The 13210-nt window shown below is 36.1% G+C and overlaps 1 protein-coding gene across 1 annotated transcript in view; it reads left to right on the top strand.

Annotated features, from left to right (window-relative positions):
* The first annotated feature begins 965 nt into the window (after positions 1-965).
* LOC113234332 overlaps positions 966-13210 on the top strand; it is a 19276-nt gene continuing 7031 nt past the window's right edge. Inside the window, exons 1-3 of the mRNA XM_026469632.1 lie at positions 966-1046; positions 3619-3649; positions 5110-5174. Coding sequence (XP_026325417.1) covers positions 1032-1046; positions 3619-3649; positions 5110-5174 — 111 coding nt within the window. The 5' untranslated portion in view covers positions 966-1031. The remainder of the gene's footprint in view (positions 1047-3618; positions 3650-5109; positions 5175-13210) is intronic.

Genomic DNA, 13210 nt, shown 5'->3' with positions numbered 1-13210 from the left:
TATTAATTAATCTCTACTTTCTCTGATTTCAAAACTGTATTTGGTTTATAAATTTATTATTCGTAATGTATTTAAATATTCCTTATTTGTACACTTTCCGTTTATTCTATACTGTAAAATGTACTCAATATTTATAAACCGTGCACCGGGTGGTGGCACTAAGACGGATGGCCGAGTGTCATGATTCCCTTAATTTTAAAGAATATATTCTAGTTGCATATTATTTTTGGCGCCATAAGTATTATTTTTATGTACTTGTGGCGCCACTGATGCTCGATTTTGATTGGTTGTTATACTGACCAATCAAAAGCGAGTATCCATTGGAGGGAAAAGAAGTAGGGGTAGAAGGGAGGAAAAAAGAAAAAATGCGGTGGCGAACAGTCTTGTGGGTTGCTCGTTCGAAAGAAGTCGAATATAAAAGTTTATTATTAAATTAAGTAATTAGGAAAAATAATTAGTGAACAGAAATTGTGAATTTGGAATTGTAGACGTTTCTACGAAGTGACAACGAATAAATAAGTTTAAATTACTACATTGGAGTTTTTATTCTTAAAAACTATAAGTAAAATACAACTTAAGTTATATTGAAATAAATTTATCTTATGTTGGTGCAGGAAGAAGAAATAATTTTAGCCCTTATCGTTTATTCTATACGAATTTTATCGCGCTCACGTCGCGCGGCCGCCGTCCAGTCGTCGCGTAGCGACCGCGTCTAACTGCGTCTAACTGTCATGGCAAAATATGCTCTATTCTTTCAACTTTACGTTTTACCTTAAATAAGCAAACTGGGCGCGTGGGCGATACTGGCGTGTCTTTGGTCTATGTGGCGACTGCACCGTTCTATTATTCCAAGAAATTTAAATGTTGTTGCCTAGGGCGGTCGCGCGACATCTTTTGTGTAATTGGGCGCTCATCCCTTTTCGTTGATTATACCACATATATTTCTCTTATGTTCCCAGCCGAGATATAAATATGAAACGTCGGCACCGCGATGTACTCCTGGAGAGAATTTCAACGACAGGCACACTTTCATGGCTGATAAGAGCGTAAGTTTTCCTGTTACATAGGTGCTGGTGTTAGCACCTGAAAATAATAATATAAAAAAATTATAATATAAATGTAACGGGGCTTACTCGCATAATATTTTAGTCGGAAGCGGTCCGACTAGTTTCGACCATAATCGATGGTCTTCTTCAGGGGTTGAGTGCAACGTTCGCGACCGCGTCACGTCTAGCACTGCGCGCTGCGGCTCTCTGCGCGCGCGCCGATGACGCAGTCCGCAGTGGGGAACTCGGGGGGCTGATACGTTGCGTCAGCGCGTCCTGGAACGCTTCTTCACTACTGCTGTCCATAGGATTGTTGTCAGGAACAGTCCAGCACACAGAGCTCACCATGTTAGTAGTAACGACGTGGATGACGTAAGCGAAGAAGAGGTCCCGTTACTTTTATATTATAATGTGTGATAACCGCGTTAGTTTTCATAATAAAATATAAGCTTTTTAAAGACAATAGAGAACAGAAAGAGAAAGATATTTAAGCGTTTGATAAGTCACGACAGTTTCTTTAGAAGAATTATAGAAGAGAAGATGGAATGAAAAAGAGACAGATAACGATCAAGACGAAGTTATTTATATCAGATAAGGGGACAGCTAACAGTGTCTTATCTGAAAACCACAGTAAGGACTCTGAACATGCAGCATTGCAGTGGTTTGGTTTAAAGGGAAAAAGCCAGATTAATCAAAGGTATTGGAGACTGCGTACACGACATCGCGCTGCCGTACCTACTTCAACGTACCGTGTCGTATAGCATTTGTATCTAACAGTGGTAACGCTGCCGTAAGTTGAAAGGACGTAAGTGACACTTTTTCAAAATAGTAGTTACATGTACTGCCGTGATCAGCAAAAAGAAAAAGACGAATCTGCCATAATTTAATGTTTTTTTCCTTCCTTTCCTTTTTTTTCATACCTAATACAGGTATGAAATTACCGTATGAGAAAAGGGCGTAAGTACCCACTCTTTTATGGTCAAACTAAGTTAATTGGACGCATATACAAAACAAATTGTTAATTGTTGTTACCGAAAAATAATTTCTCAGATGACAGTTGCAGTTTGTTCACACAAATTAAAGTGAAAATGTTACATTTCATTAGGAATAAAACTTCTGAAAATGTCAAGCTACGACTATCTTTACATTAACGTTACAGACATTACACTAACGTTTACAATAGTGTTGTAATTAATGCTAAGTTGACAAGGCATAAGTGATTACTTGCGCCTATCTTACCTATTATTGAATATTTGACGAACATTTTTTTACCAAGTTGAAGAGGAGAAAGTGTAATAATTAAATAATGAAGCACAAGTAATAAAATATTTTATAAATTCCATATTTTGCGTATAACTTGTCTGCGTTTGCAGACAATGTCTAGATTTTTTCGTTTGGAAACAGCAGATATTTTTTCATTCAATTTATTTAAACATTATTTTCTCAGTTTTGTGTTTTAGTCACAAGCGCCCTTTCAAGTAACGACGGCAGAATAGAAGGGTGCACCCCGTGCCTGTGTGGGATGCAAGTGACCGCGCAGAACTACATTACTAACTTTTAACATTTAATTATCTGACACAAGACTTGTTCGTCTCTTGACACTTAGTAATGTAAATTGTCTTATAATATATTTTTTATTCAAATGTAAGTGCGCATTTAACCTCCATCTCACCTGATGGAAAGTGACGATGAGGTCGACGATGGAGCATGCATACCTAAATAATGCCTATTCACTGTCACCTTGAAAAGGTCCAAGTTATAACGTTCAGGGAACAAGTCTTCAGGCAAGGAATTCCACTCCCTAACCGCTCGTCATATAAATGTGGAAGCGTAACGCTTCGCGAATCTTTGGAATAAAATAATAGTTAATAATAATTGCTCTTTAACCGCTCACGCGATACATGCAGCCGTAGACACATACCACACCTAGAGGTGCCGGTGATGATTTTATACCGATTTATCGGATATCGAAGTTATAACAGGTAAAAGAACTAATACTAATTGCTATTTCGGTAACTACTCTAGCAAACCATAAAGTTTTTAATGCCTGGGTCTGTCATTTAAAAAAAATGAACAACTTCAAAAATACTTCACGACAATCGTGTGTTTTAGGTATTGTTTGGGCTGGTGATTTCGGTGTTTATTTATTGAAAACATACCGTAAGTAGCGTTTTTTTAGTTTACCCTGAATATAAATGTTTATAAACTATACTTTAAGGAGTAATTTCATGGTAAACGTTAGAACCACTCAAACGGAATATTATCATATTAATCCAAGTACACCAAAAATTTCATTAGTGCTTTTTAAGTGCAGGATTTGCGGTGTATTACTGCATTTTATTTGAGATATTTTTGTTGTAGTACGGAGGGTATTTATTTAGCAATGCAGAATAATAATTTTTATTTATAAAAACTTGTATTTAAACTGAATCCTTTTCTAATTTGCGAAACCAAATAGCCGCCATTTTGCGGTATGATGAGCGCATCGCGTGAGCGGTTAATATTGGAATAAACATTAAAGAGCAATTCAATAAACATACTTGTAATAATATATATAATATATTTTTTACAGACTTCGAGTGTGGTCCACACGGAGATTCAAGGTAAATTTATATTTAGAGTGAACGCGAGATTGCATCGCTATACTTCCGATTTGGAGGTGATTGTATGCAATCGTCTATAAAACCCAAGTGTAGCGATGTAACAGCTCTTAGATAGACCCACCTATTTAGCGTAATACAAAGTAAGTAAAATAAGTGGGTATGTGGTATGTTAAAGTGGGCTAATTGAGATCAGTCTCGCGTTGTGCTCTGAAGCTGCCGAATGTAAGGAACGTTAGAGGCAATCGTTTACATTACAAAAGATGCCGTCATATGTTATGAGATTTTACAAAAACCATAGTCCGTCTTTTTGAAGATGAAGTAAGATGACAGTTCATTGCGCAAGTGTTGCCATCTTGCAAGCAGCTAGTGCATCGAGTATATAACCAGGAATAGAGACGAAGGGCCAACCATCACTGGCAATGCGTCAGGCAAATGGGCCTTATGTCAGTTTTAAATATCAACTCTCATTTGCACTGAAGTCACAAATTAGAAAGCTGAAATAGTACAGCGCCAACAACTGACCTGTGTGTACGTATATTCCAAAACTATTCTGTATTTATTGTATAATATATTTAACTATGGGGGTCTATTCCATTCTTTGGTGTGGGAAAAACAGCAAAACGGCAATTAAATATTAAATAACGTGTAATTTTTCAATTTCGTCCATTATACTTAAACTGGTAGTTTTGAAGTGAAACAATTGACGACACCCGTCAATTGTTTCGAATTCGGGTTGGCCAATCGGAGCGCAGTTGTCACCGTAATGGTTTGGCAAAATGGTTTTCAAAGAAATTAAATGACATTTCGTCTCAATTTCTGGTTACATACACGATGGAAATCATTAAAATGTTGTAACATTCACAATATCGACATTTTTGTTAAAATTTTACCTTCCACTATCTATCGATAAAACTGTCGACAACTAACAATTTTTTTTTAGATTTTTATCAAAACTGGCAACCCAGGAAATATAATTTTACTCCGTCTTTAAAAATGACAGACTATACTACAGGCTAAGCTAGGCTTGGATATTGCCATGTTTCAGCGTGGCGCATATTTGTGTGTGTAAGTGGTGCCTTTTGTAAGCGCTAGTTGCTGTATAACATAATGTATCTACTTTTTTTTACTAATAAAATCTTTGACCTAATACAATTCAACATTCGTAGTATCGAGAGGTTAACTTAGCAGGGGCGAGGCGTCCATGTAACTTGATTCCCACCAGTTTCATTAAAAATTTCCGCGTATTATCAAAAGATTATACTAAATTACGCCACTTAAAAAACATATTCAAAATATTCACTAGGTATTAAACGCGTAATAACTTGCCCTCGCAGAAGTACACTTCTGTACTATTTATAAAATAATTCGTATTGACTTCATCAAATTCAAATTACTGAGGTTACCATGTCCATAACCTTAAATTAATTTTATTTATGACGTTGTGTAATGCTTTCTTACAGCGGCTGCAGTAATGGTTTGCAAAGAAACTGCTACCCTTCCCAGAATAGAGCCACCGAAGCGAAATGTGAGACTTACATACTTATATCTCAATTTATTTACCGAAACTTTCAAACCCCGTGAAAAGTTCAAAGTAAAATATTACGTCAGAAACCCGTTCTGAAGTTTGTCAAAGAAGGATGGCGAAAGCTGCCATAATAACGACGAAGAACCGTTCATGGACTTTGCTAGTATAATTTTTAGTTTATACCAAGTTAACCTACCAACAAATGGACGTCGGGTCTAATTCTAAAACCACGAAAAAAATGTCCGATGTTAACCTATACAAACGTAGTGACATGTAACGAAATATAAAAAAATAAAACATTTAATTTAAATTGTAATGTTATTGCAATACTGCCTAATTTTGCTTGCAAAAATTTAAGGGCCCAATAACACCATATTCAGCTTCTACTGAAAATTTAACAAAATGCACCATATTTACCTTCGACTGAAAATTACTTGAACGCAAGAGTAATGGAGTAGCCTTTATCGTAAATATTAATTACAATTCACTTAAAGAAATAATAAAGAGTTGGGCAGATACATGCAAATATTCCTACAAATGTAAAAATAAGCGTGTACTATAAGAAATGTACTGATATTCCAACTAAACGTAAACCGTAATTCCGAAAACCGATTTAGTTTAGTTTTGTAATCTTCCTAAAAAAATACATTTGACATTTTATTTCGTTAGCTCGAATTAAACATCATTAATAAAAAATATTTTTTATTTTTTAAATATTAATAAATATTGAAAATCAAAGCGACTCTATAGTTTCTTTGTTCTAAATATTTCAATCGCTTGTGGTTCGAACAATTGAAAATGACCAAAAAGGTTATACAAGCTTCTTGAAATTGACGTAATGAGTCTCTTTCCATCGTTTGCGCATGCAATGTGTAGAAAAAGGACAGTTAGCTATTTGATTATTTTGTGTGCTTTTGTAATTTATATTTACGATTCATTTATATATAAATTAAATACGATAAAACTGTACAAAAAACACTTTTAAATGAGAACTATGATAAAACAATATATTTGTTTAGTGAAAATATGATACAAAATCCTGTTTTTACACTTTACTGCGGTAATTTTTACAAGTTATTATTATATGGTACTGCATGATTGACAACCGCGATGTCACTCGAACAAATGAAGACTGTTGCGCGATTGACGCTCCGTATTTTAACGCCCTATAGGTGCGGACACTTTTTAGCTCAAACCCGACGTCCATATAATGGTAGGTCAATGCTAGTTATCAATATATTTTTGTATATTTTTAGAAATCGGGAATAAAAACATTGTATCTTAGTACAGATGCAAGAACACAACGTAATTGATTCAGTTTGACCATAGATTAGGTAACGTTTGATTTTAAGCAAGATTGAATGTTTGCCTACCTGAAGTAATGGTCATTTTATAGTACACACATAACACATTAAAGCTATAAAATACCTAATGAAATAATCAAACAGTGACATAAAGCAAAAAATAAAACACAATGTGACAAAAATATTAAGACAATATTTAAATGAGAGATAACGAAAGCTGCAAAGGAACGTCAATATCACATAGATATTGAGAACTGTGACCATTTGTGGCAGATTTCTGCCATTTGGACAGATTTCTGCCATTTGGACAGATTTAATTTTTATTCATTGATTTTTGCGTCACTTTGATAATATTAATTATTCAATACCGCAGTAATCACTGAACTCGAATGGCAATTGTCGCACTCAAAATGGTTCAAACCGATTTGTACGATTATCATATGAACTTGAAAAAATGTCATACGAGATCGTGTTTAGACAAGTCGAAAACTCGTAAGCAAGAATCTCCTTACTACATATTTCTGTGTGTAAACAGTCGAGGAGGCGATTAAGTTGCTTGCGAATCTCGTATGACAATCGTAGACGAGATTTTAGTTCTTGCCTGAATGTAAACATTATGATACGATAATCTTATGGCGATTATTGCTGGCGATAATCGCGTGCTATAAACTCTCTCCATCTAAATGGGGCTTTATGGTGGCATAGAGTCACCGAAGGAGAAGCGGGGAAAACTATTTTGCTACATCAAATGGTTTAAGTATTTACTATTAAATAACGATCTTAGAAAAAATGTACGATACATTTATGGATATTGTCTAAAAAATCACCACCAAGTGGGGAGCTTCGCCGCAGCACATCCATACTACTGGGCTGGCACTTTAAAGCCGTTCTACCCATGAAAAATTTGTGGATATAGCCTTAAATGAGACTTGCCGGACCATAACTGGCTGTCTTAAGCCGATCCCGGTAAGATTACTTTAGCCACTAGCTGGCAAATGCAGAAACGTAGCGGCATCTTGCGAAAGAGCAAAAATGGCCATCAACAGTCGGCACCCTACGTATGATCACTTCACAGTGCAACAGAGACTGACAAGCCGGAAAAGTTTTGACAAAGTCAAAATATCATTTATACCATAGGTAAAATAAATTTACACTTGAAAACGTCATTTTTAAGCTACTGCTCGTTCAGTGTGCTGACTTCCCAGAGAAGAACGAGCAAATAACTCTAGGGATTGCTGTTTTCAAATAAACTTGAATGCTATGGAATACACTTTGAATCAAATTTGTGTGGAATCTAGAGCCATGTCGTCTTTCCATACATCTTTATCTAACACGTAGTCTTCAATTTTGTAATGTGACTTTCCGATCAAAATATTTTTAATTTAGTTTTTAAACTTAGGAAATGATAATATTAATATAATTATGCTCCGGAATCTTATTGTAAAATGTATACAGTTCCCCATAAAAGAGTCATTTGCCTTGGTTAAACGAAATCGTGGTACCATGAGTTTGGACTTAGCTCTAAGGTTAATATTATGGATGTCAAATGTCGATCCTTTGAGTATTGAGCCGGCTCAGGCGAGGTGCAACCTTTGGCGCGAAAGTGTACCATCTACGTTTGTCCCACCTTCTGAGAATCTTCCTTCTGGACACGAATTACCATGGTCGATCTGGAAGTCTTTGAACAGGTTTCGAACTCAGGTTGGTCGGAGCACGAACAATTTGTTCAGGTGGGGATTTTCGGATGGTTCTAACCTGGACTGCTTGCGCTGTGCGATTGAAACGATAGACCACCTCATATCGTGCCCTGTGTGCCCTTTATTTCTTTTTCTGCCCGGCCCTACGGGGGCAGAGCTGGGGTTATGTGGAGCTGGGTTGAACCCTGAAGGGGAGCAACCCAACTGCATCAAAACCCCGGGGTGTTCCTCCTCTCCACTGCAGGTGGAGGAACGGTTTAGTCTCGCTCGTCCGCGCCTCCACCAGCGGCTGGCCGCACCCAGCACTGCCCCTCCCCGAGAAGAAAGACACAATGGTCCCCCGGGTCTAAATGTAAGGCTCGTCTAACATCAGACGATCTTTTCATCCCGAGGTGGAAGGCCCCTCCATACTGGGCAACGAACTGGGGGCCTCCATAACCTTTCCAAAAACAATCTTATTTCAATGTAACCTTAAGTAAGCTTATTATAATATTACTCATATTCTTACCATGATGTAACTGTCAACCAAGTAATGTATTATTACCAAAGTGATTGACAGAAGAAAGAAATAACGCTATGTGAACTATATAATATAAATTCGCTGGAAAGTTCTTCTGTTTTCTCGGAAGCTACCTATATAATAAAGTGAATAATTTACTTGCCTTACACTCATTGACTAAAAATGTATGTAAGAATAAAGTCACAAATTGGTTGCTCAGTCTCGACTATCAGTCTACTGAAGCTCAGCTATCAATACAAACCCAATGATAATAATACTTGTGTTCTTCTGTTCTTCGACTCCAGTTACTTACAGTACTCCTCACTGTGTGAAATTACTTCGATCTCATGTTTTATGTTGTGACTGATTTATACCTACTAATATGTACACACACAAACACATTAAGAGGGAGCATGCCAAAAAAGTTTTGACGTTGGCTCCGCCCAAATTTGTGAAACAAATGTATGCCTGAAGTTCGCGTGACATGCGACAGGAGATGTTGAATTTTGCGCATTAAAAGTACCAAATTCGTTTTAGCGGAGTAACTCTAAAACTAAAGGGATTAAAAAAAATCCGTAGTGACAGGCGTCGATCATGCATAAATATAATTAATTATCTAATTTTTGTCCTAATAACCTGTAGCATTTCGAGGATGAATCGAAAAAATGTGAAAATTAGAGGTCATTTCGTGATTTTTATCTATCGAGGAAACTTTATTGTTTTATGTTTCTGATTAATGTCTATGCTTGAATATATCGTGTAGTTACTCATACAATATTTTATTTTTAACTTTAAAGTGGATATATCTCTCTAAAATCAAATCGAAGATTAGGAATTTTTCCTCTGCTCCCTCTTAACACACGCGCGCACACGCGCACACGCGCAGACGCGCACTAGGCGGCTGCTAGCGACGCGGTCGGCGTGGCTGAGTTCTGGGCCACTATAGTATAATGTATGTCATCGATATGATAAGAAGAAGACCTCCTAAAATCTTTTGCTAACAGATTTCAATAAAAATTATCAGACCCACAAAATTGACGTTGACTTTTTTTGTAAAAAAGTTATTTAAGTTTAATTATTTAACCGGGTGTATTGCTTTCCCTGCTTATATTGCATAAATAAAATAGTTAGGGAGGATCACAACCGTGAACTTAGGTCTAAAATGGATAATCTACCGAAATAAACCTCCTTTACGATTAAGGCTGCTGAACTATGGAACGAACTCCCGTCTGAATTCCGACATTCAAAGTCGCTTCCTATTTTCAAAACTAGATTGCGTAAATATCTTCTGACACTGTCCTAGTCTGCAACGTGTAGGTATATATTTATTAGTAAGTGTAGCAGCCACAGACGTGCCAGAATGTCTAACCCTCTTCCGACATTCATGCACGTCTTAGTGCAAGCATTAACAACCATGCCTTGAGAATCAGCATAAGACACACGTACTAAATTAGTATAAATAAGTAGCTCAAACAAAATATAAAACAGTCATTTACCAACCCACGACTCGTCTTTCATTCTCCATCAAACTACCATGGCGAAGTGGTGACCACCAACACCTTTCCACCTGCGCCATGGTAAAGTAAGTATCAGTGTAATTAGGTATATTTATTTACGAGGGTCATGCCAAAAGAAATTAGATACTCTTTTATCACTTGTTTCATTCTGGCAAGTTTATACACCGTCGTAAAGGCAGGTTATTTGCTAATAAATTTGACAATGGAACACGTCTTAAATCGAATTATTTTTTATTTTTTTATTTTTCGGAGACAATTTGGCGGGAATTTTGTTCGCAACAATGGAGTTCTCTCGACGTGATTTCTATTTTCGTGTTACGATTTATTATGACTACAAAAAAGGTTTAAATCCGCAAGAACGTTTTGAACTTTTAGCCACAACTTTTGGTGATACTGCCTGTTTACGAGCTATAGTTTTCAATTGGTTTGTTGAATTTAAAAGAGGACGGGTAAGCTTTGAAGATGAGGCGAAATCAGATCGATCGACAATCGAGGTTACTCAAGAAAACGTTCAAGCTGTCGAAAAAGTAATTCGTGAAGACCGACGAACTACATATGTAGAGATTGAGCAAGAACTGGGCATGGCATCAGCAGCATTACAAACTATTATTCACGATAAAATCTTTGAGCGTGTTATCAATAAAAGACTTGTCAACTACCTTGAAACCAAACACATTCTTGCGAAGGCTCAATATGGCTTTAGGAAAAACATATCTGCGGATCATGCGGTTCATGATTTTACAGATTTTTTAGTTAAAAAGCTTGACAGTGGTAAGAAGTGTATATTACTATTTTCATTGCCTCGCAAAGGCCTTCGATACGATCTCAATTCCAAACCTGATAGGGAAGCTGGAAAAGATTGCCATTAGAGGAACACAGTTAAAATTATTGACGGAATACCTGACAAATCGAACTCAGCGTGTCAAACTTGGTGACTACCTCAGTGATGAGCTCCCTATTACACATGGTGTCCCGCAAGGTAGTATTGTTGGCCCAACCCTCTTTTTATGCTAAATAAATGAGATCTGTTAACTACAACTACCAAATTGTAAAATAATTGCTTATGCGTATGACACAACACATTCTATGGTGACCCCTGGGATGGTGTGTTCGTATCTGCCCAACAAGGTTTAAATGTAGTCAGTCACTGGCTAGCAGCAAACTCTGTAACGCTCATTGTAGCTCAAAACGAAATATATATACATGCTCATTTCCCCCAACTACTGCCTGCAACTGTAAAAGTATTGACAAAATACAAACCATACGCTATCTTGGGATCACTATTGATAACAATCTCTCTTTCTATCTACATATTCAAAGTTTGTCTTAAAGAATTCGGAAACTCAACACCTTAGACAAGTCACTGACAGCAAAACTTTGCGAAATGTGTATCTAGCGCTAGTACAATCAGTAATTACGTATTGCATTACGTCTTGGGTGGAACTACTAAAAACAGTCTAACGAGCACAAAGATGTTTGCTGAAGGTTGCACATCTAAAACCCCGACTTTTTCCTACATCGCAACTATATCCGGAAGCAAACGTGCTGTCAGTACGGCAACTGTACCTGCTTCTGACTTTAATGCGTCAACACTCAATCACTTCACCTTCTAGAAATTCTTCTGTGTCTACCAATCGAAGACTCTTTCGCTAGAACTTCGTTTGCGCAAAGATTCTTCTACTACAGAGTAGTCGTCTTTATAATTTTTTAAATAATAAATTAAACATTTTACTCCTCACTATACATGAAGCAAGAGCGTTAATCACGAAATGGTTGTTAGGACGCAGTTACGATGAAGTTGAGGAACTTCTTATTGTTAAAGCCTAAGTTATTAATATACAAAACCCTTTACTCACAACCACTACAACCACACACTCACGCACACACACACCCACACCCACACATAGTGCACAAACTTTCAAACTGTATTATTAGTTTAGTTAGTTCCTACATTTAAATTCTAAAACTAACTACAAAAGTCTTAAACTTAATTTTAACCTCTGCAATCATAGTATTAAGAGAAAGAGAAAGTTGTCTGTGGTGAAAGACCTGGTATCCTATATTACAAGCTTATGCTTAGTTTAGGTACCAGTCTTTTGCAAACATAATATAAACACTATTTTTGTCTATCTTACTTTTGTTCATGTTCAGTTGTTATGTTTGTGGAGAGAAATAAGTACATTATTAATATTATATTATTATTATTCACGGGCAACTGTCCCTCCATAAGCGTTGTTCGATATGGGTTCCGCACAAATTTAACGATGAGCAAAAAGAACGTCGCGTGGATTCCCAAGCAGCACACCCATATCTAAACATATACTATAAGATATGTAATAGAATTTAATTCGATTGAATATTTTAAGAGTTCAAATCCCTCAAGATATCTCGAAGAAGGTTTCTAGATAATTTAAAGTAAAAGTGGGCACAACTTTATTAGTAGATCACAAGAGTGCTTTGAGAAACTATCTGTAGGTAGTGTTAAGAGTGATTCTTATCTTTTTTCTCAAGTAACCCTTCTAGAATGCTACAAGACCATTTGTTTTTATTTAGTCTTGTAGACAATTTTTAGATAATTTATAGTCTATTTAGTAATGCTATTTTAAAACCAAAATACTAAAGCGTTACAAACATAAGATGCAATTCTCTTAATACTAATAGATTTCAAGTTTAATGGCTTACAAAATATAAAATTAAAATTAGATATAATATTTCTGACGTTTTCGCGCAATGTTTAATCGATTAGAAAGCGCAAATTGACGTGCGACTTTAAATACATTGTGAAAAGTGATGCAACACCTGTCATAAAAGTAATGCGCTCGCTAAATTTTAAATATTTATGTATTAAATATAAACTTAATAAAAATACAGTTATCGATTTTCGGTTTTAAATATTTATAGAAAGCTTAAATATACAAAATAACAAACCACACAAAACAAAACCATTTCCAAGAAGTTCTAGGCTTCTTCAAGCTAATTTCAACTTAGATTTACTTTTTAAAAAGAAAAGAAATTTTTC

The sequence above is a fragment of the Hyposmocoma kahamanoa genome, unplaced genomic scaffold, assembly GCF_003589595.1.
Source record: "Hyposmocoma kahamanoa isolate Upper Pololo Valley unplaced genomic scaffold, ASM358959v1 83, whole genome shotgun sequence".
Classification (NCBI taxonomy): Eukaryota; Metazoa; Arthropoda; class Insecta; order Lepidoptera; family Cosmopterigidae; genus Hyposmocoma; species Hyposmocoma kahamanoa.
The sequence above is the reverse complement of the archived record's forward strand: the minus strand, read 5'-3'. Positions and strand labels throughout refer to the sequence as shown.